This window comes from Rhinolophus sinicus, chromosome 5 (assembly GCF_057876585.1).
Source record: "Rhinolophus sinicus isolate RSI-liver-muscle chromosome 5, RSI-T2T, whole genome shotgun sequence".
NCBI lineage: Eukaryota > Metazoa > Chordata > Mammalia > Chiroptera > Rhinolophidae > Rhinolophus > Rhinolophus sinicus.
Genome location: NC_142505.1, coordinates 70,756,535 through 70,771,385, shown reverse-complemented (window position 1 = coordinate 70,771,385; position 14,851 = coordinate 70,756,535). Strand labels below are relative to the sequence as shown.

General features: G+C 46.8%; 1 protein-coding gene and 1 long non-coding RNA gene across 3 annotated transcripts in view; both read right to left on the bottom strand.

Annotated features, from left to right (window-relative positions):
* The window catches only part of LOC141567351 (butyrophilin-like protein 9), a 390,425-nt gene extending 380,714 nt beyond the window's left edge, over nt 1–9,711 (bottom strand). The window contains exons 1-4 of the mRNA XM_074314100.2: nt 9,626–9,711; nt 9,347–9,416; nt 8,746–8,899; nt 8,571–8,603 (exon numbers count right to left, since the gene is read on the bottom strand). Of these exons, the coding sequence (XP_074170201.2) occupies nt 8,571–8,603; nt 8,746–8,899; nt 9,347–9,416; nt 9,626–9,711 (343 nt within the window). The remainder of the gene's footprint in view (nt 1–8,570; nt 8,604–8,745; nt 8,900–9,346; nt 9,417–9,625) is intronic.
* On the bottom strand, nt 2,398–8,198 carry LOC148758266 (uncharacterized). 2 transcript variants are annotated; one of them, XR_016021334.1, is made up of 3 exons: nt 7,119–8,198; nt 4,919–4,945; nt 2,398–3,404 (listed from the first exon to the last, which is right to left on the bottom strand). It is a non-coding gene; the product is annotated as an uncharacterized LOC148758266 (long non-coding RNA). The 2 variants fall into 2 exon arrangements; XR_016021333.1 differs by lacking the exon at nt 2,398–3,404 and having other exon boundaries at nt 3,808–4,945; nt 7,119–7,294; nt 7,377–8,197.
* Nucleotides 9,712–14,851: the final 5,140 nt, after the last annotated feature.

Genomic DNA, 14,851 nt, shown 5'->3' with positions numbered 1-14,851 from the left:
GAATAGCTACATTTTGAACAACGCTGTATCAGTCAGTTTTCAGATCTTAGAAACTGATATGAAGCATGAGAGGAGGTTTCAATCTGGAAACAATATCTTTTATAAGAGGTTCATGTGAAACATTTTTAGAAACAAATTTTGGTTCACTGGTACACACACTGATGAGCTGGGGCATTTTAGTATCTGATGTGGTTTCAAGAGGAAAAGCAAGTACTGTTCTCCTTTGAAACATCTACTGGCTCTCATGCTGCTGTGTGTGCAAATGACCCTACTATTATGCTTGTTTTTTGTGTTGAATATCTATTTTGGATTTGCATAATTGTGCTTTCATTTTTTCGTAACTTCATTTCATGGAATTGATTTGCATTGACCATAAGCTGTAAATAAAAGAAATAAATGTGTGAAATAAATAAGTGGCTACGAGAAGGGGCAGATCTCATCTTAGGAGCGGGGGATGGGAAGGAGACTGGAGTCAGGGTCCCGAGACCTTGGAGGTGGAACGTTCTTGATGAGGGGCAATTTCCTGGACTCCATTGAGAGGAAGGTGGGGGTACTTGCCGTTACCCTAAGTTGACCCATAAGAATCATATGGAACTTTGGTGGATGCCTGCAAGAAGAGGAGCTTGATATCTTGTTTGATAAGCTTGTTGATCTGCCCAGAGGAGAAAAAACTGGAAGACCTGACCCTTGGAGAGAGCCTGCCCATCCCCCACTCAGCACAGCACACATACAAGGCCTGAGTTTCCGGGGGTTAAAAGAACATCTGGGAAGTGGGCCAAATTGAGCCACTTTGCTGCATCCTTCCCAAGCACACTGCCGTCTGCAGGTGAGGAGGCACTGGGGTGCTCTGCATTAGCAGATGGAGCAGAGGTTAGGGGATCAGCCAAAGCTGGAAAAACTGAGGAATGGGGAGGACCCGGAGGAGGTTGTGGCTGAATCTGTCCTTCACTCAGAGCTGAGGGAACAGAAAGAGCCTGTCAGAGGGAGGAGGAGGTTACCAGAGGCAGAACGACCTCCTCCCCACTGCAGGCCCCCAACCTGTTGGGGGTCAGAACTAAATAGGAAATCAGGGTTTGAAAGCTGGACAGGTCACTTAACAATTAAGGTTATATGAACACTATGGTCTCTGTCCAAGATGCTATTGAGGGCAAGAAAGAAGGATTCTCCAGAGGCAATGAAAGGCAGGGAGGTGAACACTCTAAAGACATGGAAACTTACTACTGGCAAGATGTTAATTCCCCCATTTTTATTGAATTACTAGCATCCTCTATTTATTCTGGCAGAGTCTGAGAAAGGCAAATCAAATGTGATCTCAAGTAAAAGTTCTAACTAAAATTAAATAAATAAATAGAAAATGAAAGACATGAAAACGTGTCATGTCACTACCCTGAGTGTTAAGACTGTTCAGATGACTTCAGCTATACATTTAAAAGTATTTTCTTGTGATTGTTTCCCACTGACATGAGGCAGAAAGAAAAGTATTACTTAATTTTTAATTACAAAAGCAATACACATTCCCTGTAAAAATTGACGTGCACCATAAAAATTGACGGTGCCATAGGACCCCATTGTATGAACCAACCATATTTTTATTTGTCTGTTCTCCTAGTAGCTAGTAGGTGGTTTCCAACCTCTGCTCTCACACCGCTGCAGTGAGCATCCTCTATATCTTTAGGTGCTGGTGTGACTATTTCTGTAGGACAGATTCCTGGAAGGGGAATTATTGGCTTCATAGTATTTACAAATTGGTTGACTTTACCAAAATTGACCTCAAAATGGTTGCACTGATTTTTAGGCCCCTCAAAAACGTGTGGTTGTGCCCAGTCTAGGGGGATCTTTGTCTCTCCAGGTAAGATTCCCATGGACAAATGATAACTCGACCAGTACCCACTATAGAGGTCAAGGTCTTCTCTCTGCTCTGCCAGGCTTTGTGCCTTAGCCGTCCGCAGGCTGCCTCAAGAAGGCTCACAACCAGACTCATCACTGGTGTGTTTGTACACTGGACTGGGATCCACACCTAATAGCTGTGTTCACCTGTTGCAGCTCTGAGGGATAGCTGCATAGAAAATTTGAACAGTGGGAAGAACTAAATGTATCATGTCTTATTTTTAGAAACTGTCAGAAGGCCATGGGACAGGAGCTGGAAGGAGATGAGTCTCTACACTGAGTGGTCTGGTCTCCTGGGTGGCCTCTCACATGGCCTTTGTGGTTCACAAAACACATAGCTGAACGTTTAAGATTCCTTCAACCTGAAAGCTGGGCTTCCCGTTTCTTAAAATGCTCTGATGGAGTGACTGGTTATTTAAAACTAATTTAATGTTGTCTTTGTATAAGCTATATTTTCTTGTTTACTACATAAAAATGACCTTAAAAGAATAGAGAACCGTTGCATGCAGTCAAGGAACATATTTTTAATGTTATCATAAAAACATTTGTGAATAGGAACCCAAAATATTTGCATGCAAATGATTATAGTAAATAAAACTTCCCTTTTCTGAATATTATACATGGCATGTTAATTAAGGCTGTAATTTTATCATATGCGGTTGACCATATTTTTATAAGCTCATAAATGTAGTTATTTGTTTTGTTAGAGAAACAAATCACAGTAGATGGCCAAATGCCCTATGTGGACTCGCGTAAAATCAGTGGTGTGTTGGCGCTGGTGTCTTGCGAGAGCCCATCGAGCACATCTCTTCCCAACTCCATCAGTGATGTCACACCTGCAGCTTGAAATCGGCCACTATGGGAATCAGCAAATGCTACAGACTTTTTTTCAGAAAGCTAGTTATTGAACTTCTATCAGATACTACTGCATTCCTTTATCATTCTCTCTTTCTCTCTATTACTGTTTTTGAATGAACCATTTGAGAATAAGTTAAACATCATGTCCCCTTAATACTTAAGTGTGTATTTCCTTAAAATATTCTCCTTCCATCACCATATATTTAATCCCCTTTACCCTCAACTGACTCTGGGTGGTGAACACACAATGTAATTTATAGATGATGTAATACAGAATTGTACACCTGAAATCTATGTAACTTTACTAACAATTGTCACCCCAATAAACTTTAATTGAAAAAAATAAAAAAATAAATTCTCTTACATGAAATCAGGAAATCAACATTTATCCAGTATCTAATCCAGAGCCATTTTTCAATTGTCTCTTTTTCTCCAAATAATGTCTTTTATGGCCCCAGGATCCCATCCAGGTCAGCTATTGCATTGAGTTGTCATGTCGCTTTAGTCACTTCAATTTGAAACAATCCATAATCTCATCTTGTCTTTCATGACCTTGACATTTTTTAAAGAGTATCAGCCAGTTTGCCTGAGGTTTCCTCATGATTTGTGAATTCTTGGGGCAGGAACACCTGAACAGTGATGCTGCTGTATTCTTTGCACTGCATTGTATCAGGAGACACACGGGGTGTAAATTTATGTAGTATCTGGTGATGTTAACTTTGTTACTTGGTTAAGATGGTGTCTGCCAGGTTCCTCCACTATGAAGTTGATTGATAAGTGTTTTGCACTTCTAAATTAATAAGGAATCAGTATTTTGAGGGGGAGTTACTTTGAGACTTCAATAGTAGACTATAGCTTTCTCTATTCCCTTATTTATTTATAAATATTTATTTATATATAAATATGTATATTTATTATTACTTATATTATTTTTAGTATTTTGTATTATTATTTATATTATTTATATTAATATTATATACAAATAAATAAATAAATATATATATATATATATATATATATATATATATATATATCCATATAGGTATGTAAACTATTGGATTCTTATTTTACTTAAATCTGTTACTGCCACTAATTACTTTGATGTTCAAATTTGGCCAGTGGGAGTCCCTTTAAGCTGACTTTTCTGTCCAACTGACATTTCCCCATCGTTCTTTGAGCACTTCCTTACTTTCTGCTACAAGGTGTACTAGACTCATTCAGTATGTGTTTTTTCCCAAACCACCAAGTTACTAACTCGAATCTGACACAATTTGCCCAGACATAGAATCAGATCCCTCAGGTTAGGGGCTCAGTCCCACAAGACTTCCCCCCACTTCACACGCCAATTGCAAGTCCAAGTTGTTACCTGCTATAAATCGGAGATTCCCAAATCACCCTACTTGGGTTTGATTAATTTACTAGAGAGGCTCACAGAACTCTGGAAAATGGTTTGCTTACTAGATTACCAGTTTATTATAAAAGTATGTAAGTCAGGAATAGCCAGATGGGAAAGATGCACAGGGCAAGGTGTGTGGGACAGACACAGAGCTTCCATAGTCTCTCTGAGTGCCACTCTCCCTGAATCTGCAAGTGTTCACCAACCTGGAAGCTCTGGAACTCAGTCCTTTTGGATTTTTATGGAGGCTTTAATACATTTGCATGACTTATTAAATCGTTGGCCACTGGTGAGATAGCTCAATCTCCAGGCCCTCCCTGATGTTGGGGTGGGGTTGGAGCGAAATTATAACTCTAATGACTAGTTGGTTCCCCAAGCAACCAGTCCCCATCACCAGGGGCTTTCAAAAGTCATGGCATTAACATGAACTCAGGTGTCTTTTAAAGGGGCTTGTTATGAATATCAAAGACATCCTTTTTACTCTCATTAGGAAATTCCAAGGGTCTAGGATCTCTGTGCCAGAATCTAGATCAAAACCAAATATATATTGTGTGAATGCGTGAGTCAATCATATGTGTGTATGCAAGCATGTATGTGTGCCTGTGTGCATATGCAGACATGTGTGTCATGTCATATGTGTGCACGTGGGCTTGGGTGTCTGTGTGTACAGGTTCATACTTGGTTTCCGGACAGACATTTCCCCTAATCTCAGCTCTCTCCACCTCCCTCTGTTTATGATCCTGCCAATACAAGGCTGAGTTTCTTGGCTCTGGTTACCTGCACGCTGTTGGGCTGCTCTCCACTCTGAAACAAAACAGAGGAAAAAGAGGTGCAGAGAGCTGAGTTAGAACCATCTGGAACCTTGAGGGAGGCTCAAGATGTATGAAGGGCATGGTCAAATGGAATCACCCTTTTCTAACCATGACAGCTGGTTGGGATCCAGCCACGGCATTGGGTCCAGCTGTCCTGGGTCCACCACGGCATTTTCCCAGGGATTTGGGATTGGGTAGGGGGCGGGTGTCAGTGCTGGATTATACCAAAGCTACGTGCAGGCTGAGGTTGTGCTGGGGACTGCAGGAGAACAGAGCATGTGGACAGAGAGAACCAGTACAAGCAGCGTGGGTGCCCTGAAGGGTGGAGAGAAAGCCTCAATCTCTGACGGGCAGCTTGGTCCCAGGAGGCCCAGCTGAGGCTGGCTCCTGTCCTGACATGTCCTCTAGACACCCTGTCCTGCCTTCTTTCTTAATGTGAGCCATTCTGAATGGATTTCTGTTTCATTTCATCTTATTCTGTTTATGACAGAGATTGATTACTAAGTCACAGCATACCAAAAGCAATAGAAGAGAGTTCCATAAATTTGCAACAAGGCTTTTCAACCCTAGTTTTGCATGAATAATGAGTAGAATTTTAAAACATATAACTCTTGCATAGAATATCTCAGTTCTATAAAGATGTTGATTCTCTCTAAATTTAGCTATAAATTCAAAGCAATCCTATGCAAATCTGCTATTGAACTTTTAAAAAGGAACTTCATAAATTTATCCCAAAATTTACATTTTAAAGAGGTCCATTAACTTTAAAAAGGATGTGGAAATATGCACTAAAGGTGACACCCCCATCAATGGGAATCACAGATGGTGTAATAGATGGCATTGGGAAAGTAAACGCTATATGGAAAAAAAAACACACTAGATTCTCACTTAACACCACATACAGTGGTGAATTTCAGATGGATTAAAGACCTACACATATAAAGTGAATAGAAGAAAGTGTAAGAGTCTTTGAGACCTAAGTCTGAGGAAGGCCTACTTCGAGAAAAGTTGAAAAACACAGGCCATAAGGTGAAAATGTGATGAAATAGATTTTTTCAAAATGACTTTTCAACAAGAGGCACCATGGACAAAGCTAATAGCAGATGACAGAACAGAAAAAGGAATTCATGACATTTACTACCAATGAGGGATTAATATCTGATACATATAAAGAACTGTGAATCAATAAGAAAAAGATAATAACCCCACATGAAAAATGGGCAAAGGTTGAAAACAGGCAATGTTCAGAAGAGGAAGCCCCCAAAGCCAACTAGCATATAAGAGATGCCCAAACTCCTCAATGCTAAGAGTGCAGACTGAAAGCCCAACGAGGATCAGTTATCCCCACACACTGGCACACTTAGAAGGATGGCGCACATGGGATGTGGGCACTTAGAGTGTCCATGCCGTGCCAATGGCAGGATGCTAGCACTGCCTTCGGGGATCCCTCTACCTCACTTAGTGACATACCCCATGAACCAGCAATTCCCCTCCTGGGTATATATCCCAGAGAAATCTCCACATATGGCCAGACAGTGTTTGTGTTGTGGTTTGTGGTGGTGTGGACTTAGAGGCAGGCCGGCTGTCTCTCCAGGAGGGTGGCTCTCTAAAATGGAGTCCTACACAGCAGGAAGGAGAAACAGACCAGATACACATGCAGGGTGGGATGGATGTTAAAACACAGTGAGGAGTGAGAAACGCCAGGACTAGCACAAGACTGTAGAAGTCATTCACATAAATTAAAATGCATGTGCACAAGGCAAAAATTCACATTTTTCAAAACCATATACACTATATAAAGATAGATGTTAGACTGGTTGCTTTATGGAGGGAATGGAGGGAGATACAGGGAGAAATTTTTACATATAGGGAGGGTATGATGCCCACTCCAGACCTACAAGTCAGAGTCTTTGAGTGTGGGCACCAGAAGCCTAGGGGATTCTTATGTACAGCCAGCATTTGGCACCAATGGTTTACAGCACGCTTATAGCTCAGGACAACACAAGAGCAAAAATCGAATATAACCTCTAATAGTGACATAGATTAATCATACCAAGTGAAGCTGTGAAATAAACCAGAATGAAGTGTGGTTGGTTAATCAGAGGGGAGTGACTGGGATGCTGAGATGTAAAGTGGACCATGGAGGGGAAACAGGCTTCACTCACCAGCCTGGCCTTCAGCCCTTCTCCAGTCTGAAGCAGCCAAGGAGAAACAGCATTAGAACAACAGGCTCCTGCAGCTTCCCTGCTCACATGTCACATTTACACCCACCCCTGTCCCCTGGTCATTTTCTCTGCCACCAACACAGCCAGCAGGGGTCCAGCCTGGGCATCATACCTGGCTGGGAAGTGAGAAGAACATGCATGGGTAAGCAGATGCTAAAAGGTGGACAAGAAGAAATAGCTCTAGGAGGGGTCACTTACCAAGCTCTGTCTGCAGCTTCCCTGTAGCAGAACACACGGAGAAAACATCAGCTTTCCGCTTAGTGGAACCACCTTCCTAAGGCAGTCAGGCCACTGGGAAGATGTTGGTGTCGCTCACCCCAATCCCATCCAATGTGTGAGTGTTGGGGAGCATGCAGTGTCTTGGCACTGAGGAGTCTCATCCCAGGGCTCAGGTCTGGTTTGAAGGGGCTACTGGTGTCTGCCCGGAAATCACCAGCTTTCTGGTGGCGAAGGTCCTATGGAGCCCCAGGCTCTGAGCACAGCCTGCCTGAGCCTCAGGGTCACTTACTGTGGGCAATATTTAAAGGACTGGGAGGACCTCTTACTCAATTCCTTCCCCTGGCCAGATGCCAAGACTGATGATTTGCCACTAGAAATGCATTCCTTTGATTTCTGCACCCTATGTCTTCTTTTAAAAGTAAATGATCCTGGGGAAGGCAACACTGAACACTAATTGTGACTCCACTATATTTATGCAATGCTCACTTCTGTGCAAATTATAGGTGCACTCTTTTGTGGTATTTGAATTAAAAAGAGAAAGATACTGTAGGAAGGTGACCCAGTGGGAGTAAATGTTTAAGGGTGGAATTGTAACAGAATCACTGTAATTGGCAGGGAAGGGGTTGGCAGGGTCTGTCCAGGGGGTCTTCTGAGGTCAGACCTCCTTGGCAACTTCACTCAGAGTGCTGGTGGGAGTGGAGAGGTGGGAGGCACAGAGGGATGGATTTAGAATTAGGTAGTTGCCATGCATGGCTCTCCAAAGGGAGGATAAAGTCACTGAAGCCCTCCTCCCCCTGTGCCCCCCCTCCCCCCCTAACCCCACTAGTCCGCAGCCAGCACTGTGGGCGTGGCACCCGGAACTTACCCAACTATGCTGTGAGTTTCCCTGGAGAAGAAAGGAAGAAAAGAGGGAAATCTCGATGGATGAACACTGAGGCCTCACTTCCCAACAGTGCACAGACTGGGTCCCGTGCGTTCTGGTCACCTGATTGTGCTGGACGCACAGGGGGAGTGGGCTCCGAGGCCGGGGAGTTGGAAGCACAATCCTCAGCGGCACCTCTCTCTGCAGGGCTCCCAAGGCCCCGCGGTCTGACCCACTCTCCTGCTGGCCCCAGCGCCCCGCTTCTGCTAGGCGGAGGTGGGGGCGGAGAGCGCGCCACTCCCCTCGCTTACCTTTGTCCTTCTCCGCCTGCTCCTTCAGCTTTTCTGAAAAGAAGGAAGAAGGACGGAGAGAGCGGGGTGGGGGTAGGGGTGCGCTCCCTGGGGGTCCCACGCCCGCTCCCAGCCCCGCCCCCACCACCTTTTGCTGGCAGAGCCGCCGGGGGAAGGAGACCCCACCTGCGGGTACCTTGGGTTCGCTGTCGCTTGTGAAAGAAGCTCAGCGCCACCGCCGTGAGGAGTGCCAGGAGGAGCGGCAGTCCCACCAGAGTCCGGAGGAAAGCTCTCTTCCACGGGGAGGGTCCGGGTAAAAGTACGTCTGGAAAATACCCACGGAGAGTTGTCTCGATTTAGGCTCCCTTAAACACTAAGTTACAGACTCTTCTGGACGCCGTGTGCTGGAAAACCTTCCTAGTGACTGGCTGGCGCATTAAGCCTCCTGGGCCCCGCCACAGTCATTGTAAAATGGGCGTGACTGCGGCTGCGCAGCGCTCAGGCGAATGTGGGAAAGCGAGGCACAGCGCCGGACTTGGACTTGCTCAGCAGAAAGGGAAAGTGCTGCGAAGGATGCGAAAGGAGGAGAGCTGATGGGCCCCACCGTCGCCCCCGGCTTAGAACTTCTGTGACCAGTCGCTGACCTCCCGCTACTTCTTCCCACGTTTGTCCCGCATCTGCAGGACATGAGAATCCAAGGTCAACCCCAGTGAATTATTGCTCTCCACCCGCACTGTCCAATTCACAAGCCGTCTCCCCGCTTCTTGCAAACACTTGGCTTCTACTTCTCAACTCACCTTTGGAAAAAGTTGATAGCAAAGCCGCGTGAGGGTTGACTGGCAGTTCCCTCTTTCCTCCCCAGGTTCCCTACGGAGCATACAGTGGCCAGAGGGTAGACATATAGGGGCAAAAATGGAGAAGAGCCCTTTAGAAAAGCTGTGGCAACTGGATAATTTTGTCGGCGACAATTATTTAAAAATGGTATTTTCATCTCAATGGTCTTTTAAATATATATACTTTTTATTATGGTAAATGTACAACATGAAATGTACCACCTTAACCCTTTTTAAGCTTACCGTTCAGTGGCATCAAGTGCCTGCACGTGGTTGTGCAAATCACCACCAGCACTTTTTCGTCTTCCCACAACGAAATCTGTCCCCATTAAACACTAACTCTCTGATCCCCCTCCTCCAGTCCCTGGGAGCCTCTATTCTAAATTCTGTCTCCGTAAATTGACCACTCTAGGTACCTCATATAAGTGGAATCATATAATATATGTCCTTCTGTGTCTGGCTTATTTCACTTAAAAATGTTCTCTCCTTACCTCCCCGCCCCGCCCCCCCCCCCCCCCCCAGTTTTCTAGCCGTGCATTTTTATTGTCCTGTACAAAAATATTGGAAAAAGAGAGAAGGAACAAAAGAACTGTTAGAAGTAATAATGGCTAAGAATTTCCTCACATTAATAACAGCAAAGGACAAGTCCAGGAAGCTCAAAGAACACCAAGTAAGATAAAAAACTATGAGTTTTTGTTTCTCATTTGTTTGTCTTCTTCTTTTGTTGTTGTTGGTTTATATACCACATATCAGTGAAATCATATGGTTCTCTACTTTTTCTGTCTGACTTATTTCGCTTAGCATCATAATTTCAAGATCCATCCATGTTGTCACAAATGGTCCTATTTCATCTTTTCTTACCGCCGAATAGTATTCCATTGTGTATATTGTGGGGACAGAGCCAGGAGTACAGTTTCCAGGCTCTCGGCCTCATGTGCAAAGGTGCTGGCTCAGGTAGTAAATGGTCATCAACTGTGACTGGATGGCCATCAGCTGTAACCAGTGAGCCATTGGCCACTAATATAACTGCCGTGGCTACGCTAGCAGAAAATGGGGGCTAGCAAGAACATGGAGGCTGAGCTAGCAAGAGCGGATTGCAATAAGCACAGCAGATTGTAGCTAGCAAGTGAAGTTGGTTGTCAGAAAAGCGAATGGCAGGTTGCAGATCATGTGGATCCTGCTTCCTGTGTCTCCAACAGAGCTGCCAGCGAGACTATAGTGGTATGACTCCCTATATGTGACTCCATGGGTGTTCCTTTTTGGCCTCACCATGTCCTGCGTTCTTATGTGGGGAACAGGACTAAAGACCCCGCCTCACAGTTGATGGCCATTTACTACCTGAGCCAGCATCTTTTAGCGTGAGGCCGAGAGCCTGGAAACTGCACTCCTGGCTCTGTCCCCACACTCCACCTCTACAGGGTCTCGCCTCACAATCTACACGACAAGCGTCTTCCACGAGGGGCCCTGTGCGAAGAGCATGGAGGTGAATGCAATATCCTGGACACAGTCAGGCTCTCTGGGCATAGCCAGGGTTTCTCAGGGCACCACCAGTCCTTCTGGGCACGGCCAGACTTTCTGGGCTTCTTAGGGTACCACCAGTCTCCCCGGACACAGCCAGGGTTTCTCAGGGCACCACCAGTGCTTCTGGGCACAGCCAGACTTCCTGGGCTTCTTAGGGTACCACCAGTCTCCCTGGGCACAGCCAGGGCCTCTCAGGACACTGCCACTCTCTCTGGGCTCAGCCAGACTTCCTGGACTCAGCCAGGGTTCTCAGGGCACTGCCACTCTCTTCGGGCACAGCCAGACTTCCTGGACTCAGCCAGGGCTCTCAGGGCACTGCCACTCTCTCTGGGCTCAGCCAGACTTCCTGGACTCAGCAAGGGTTCTCAGGGCACTGCCACTCTCTGGGCCTCTCAGGGTACTGTGCTAGAACAACAGCGACTCACAGTCAAGGTGCTTACATATTCTCGATGGCGGCTTGTCAAGACACAAAAGCAAACATCCGCCAGTTCCACTACATGGTGGTATGTTCCCAAGCAAACAGTCAAACGGTCCATTAAATTAGGGATAAAAGGCAATTCCCCATTGTCCATAGTCATTCGCCAGGGCTGTCCTGGGGGTGAGGGATGACCTTGACCTCACCCTCATCTCCCATGGAAGACTCAGCAAGCGTTTCCTCCTGGAACTACCAGTCCTGCATCCAGGCTGCCTCAGCAAGCACTTCCCAGCCCACAGGGCCACAACGACCTTCCCTTTCTCCAGCCTATGCTGGCTGGGGAAACTTCCACGTCTTCCCACCCCTCCACGGGGGTCCAGCTTTCCAGCAGCTGCTCCTCCTGGTCTTCCTGAGACTGAGTGTTCATACACATAAACTGCTCCACTGCCCTTCAGAGAGCTTTGGCTGGCAGTGTACCCTGCTCGCTGCGCCATTTGTCATGCGGGAGACCCTGTATGATGCCCTGCATGACACCAACCCAGCCGCCAGCGAGAATATAGTGGTATGACTCCCCTATCTATGACTCCGTTGGTGTTCTTTTTTGGCTTCACCATGTCCTGCGTTCTCGTGTGGGGAGTGAGACCCCGCATGACACCCCACATGATAGTAACTCTCTTCATTCTTCCTGTCACTCAGCATTTGTGTCATCCTTAACTCCTCTTTGTCACATCCCTGTAGGAGCCTGACTCAGAGAAACTATGCTATCCGGCAGCACATGACCTAATTCCTGGAACCGTCAGTTTGCCCTTAAAAGGTCACGTCTCTGATAAGTAAAGCCCCTTCCTCATTCCGCTCTCTCCTTCCTCATTCACTCCCCGCCCAGTTTACCCTAACCCATATAATCTTGTAGCTGCAATAAAAAATTTGAGGCTTGATCAGAACTTTGTCTTGCCTCCATTTCTTCACGCCTCCTATTTTCTCTTTTCAGGGTGTCTCTCTTCGGTCCCTGTTGAATGCCCCTCTGGTCGGGGCATTTCTGGCGCCCAACGTGGGGCCCAAAGATCCCAGACCCCTTGAAAAACTGTCTGCCTTAAGTCCGGCCGGACGCGTTGCTGAGTCTCCGCGTGATTTTACCGCGCGAGCCTGACTCGTTTCCTGATCTCCGCGGATACAAGCCGATCCGTGAGCCTGATCTGATAGAGGTAAGCAGACAGACGAAAATAGATGTTTTGGGATGATTTTAGATTTAATATTACCCCTCGGTCGAATGAATGTGTGAATGAGTGATAGTTCCACGACTTCTCGTCACGGAGCTTGCTTGGGCCCTAATCTGCGGTTCCGGTTCTGTCATACGGCATAACAGCGACTGGACTCCGGTCCACCAGTTCGGGGGTTTATACCGAAGTGCCTTAGCTAAGACAGATTTAGTCCCACGAGGGTCACGGCCAGATGGGCATCTGATTGTTTCACTTGTTGATTGAAGGGCCGAGAAGGGGACCATGGGTCAGACATTAAGTTCTCATGAACTGTTCATTTCTGGGTTAAAAAGTTCCTTCAAGGTGCGTGGAATTAAGGCTAGAAAAAAGGATCTCCGTGAATTTTTCGAGTTTCTGACAGATATTTGTCCCTGGTTCCCCCAAGAAGGAACGATTGATATTAGGATTTGGAAGCGCGTCGGCGATGCGTTCCAAGATTTTTATAAAGCCTTTGGGCCTGAAAAGGTCCCCGTTTCTACTTTTACTTACTGGAATCTCATAAATGACGTCCTCAGGGTTCACTCCCATGACCCGGATGTTAGAGAAGTTATAAAAAAGGGGGAGAGCCTCTTAAAGAAATCGTCCCGTCCCCCGTCTGAAAATGACTCCGTGTCTATAGATATCCCTATTACTGACCCTAAGCCCAAGCCCTGTCTCGAGGAAGGCCCTACCCAAAATTCGGCTGAACCCCCTAGTCATCCCTCATTAAGACTTTATCCCTGCCTTAAAAACCTTCCCCAAGATTCAGACACAACCCTCCCTCCCGAGGACCAGGCTAACCTTGAGGATGCGGCCGCTCATTACCATCAGGAGGACCCCTCTGTATCGTCTCCTCCACCCTTCCGGCCACCTCCTTATATCATCCCTCAACACCCTCCATTCCTCGCTCCCATCGTCCACGGTCCCCCTTCTACTATTCCTCACTCCAATCCCCCTACTCAAACAGCCGCTTCCCTAACACAACAGATTGCCTCTCTTCGAGAGGCCCTCCAGGAAAAACGCCAACACATTAGTCTTCTCAAAGAACTCCGTGCCCTTGAGGCTGAACTCGCTGCACTCTCTGGGCTGCCCTTTTCCCCCCCGTCTACCCCTAAAACGAGCTCCCAAACAAAAACCTGTCCTCGCTTTTCCGGTCACTCGCAGACAGGCTGCAGAGGTAGGTCCCGATACTCAGACCCCTGAGGACCCCCAAGAGGAGGATACCGCGGAGGGGTCCGATAATGAGGCTGAGGAACAAGATAACCCCCCCTCAGAGGAAGAAACGGAACCCCCAAGAGACAGACAGCGCTACCGCCCTTTAAACATTAAATATTTAAAAGACTTAAAGGCTGCGGTCCACGCTTATGGCCCTGTGGCTCCCTTCACGGTAGCCTTGCTGGAAAGCCTCACCGACCGTTGGCTAACGCCAAATGATTGGTTCACTTTAGCTCACGCCACCCTGTCTGGCGGTGATTTTGTTTTATGGCGCACAGAGTATGCGGAGAACGCACGAAAAATGGCTGAACGAAATACTCAGAGCCAGTCCTCCCGCTCCTGGACTAGAGATCGCCTTCTCGGCCGACCGCCCTATAACACCAATGAGACTCAGGCCGCCTTCCCCCCAGGCTTGTTAGCTCAGGTCCAAAATGCTGGTCTCAAGGCCTGGCGTAAACTCCCATCCAAAGGGCCCGCCAGCACCTCCTTGGCCAAAATCCATCAAGGGCCTGACGAATCCTATTGCGATTTCATCAGCCACCTAACTGAGGCTGCCGAGCGCTTAATTGGAAAAGAAGAGTCAGATAGCACCTTTATTAAACATCTTGCATTTGAAAATGCCAATGCCACCTGCCAAAACGCCATCCGCCCCCATCGCAATAGCTCCCTCTCAGACTATATTAAACTTTGTTCTGGTGTCGGGGCGTCTCACGCCATCGGTCTAGCTATTGGAGCCGCACTAAAAAGCTTCACACAGGACAATCAAAAATCCTGTTACAATTGTAAACAGCCTGGTCATTTTGTCCGGGAATGCCCTATAGACAAACAGCCCCGTCAGCCACCTTCCACTATCTGTCCTCGCTGTAAACGCGGCAAACATTGGGCTAGAGACTGTCACTCCAAGGTAGATGCTATGGGTAACCCAATTCCCCCCAGGTCGGGAAACCCCCAACGGGGCCATCCCCTGGCCCCAAGTCCCCAGAACAAACCAGGGGCAATACGGTTTGTTCCTCAGTCCAGTCTCCATTACCTCCCTCTGCAGAGCCACCCCAGGCAGTGCAGGATTGGACCTCTTGTCCCCCA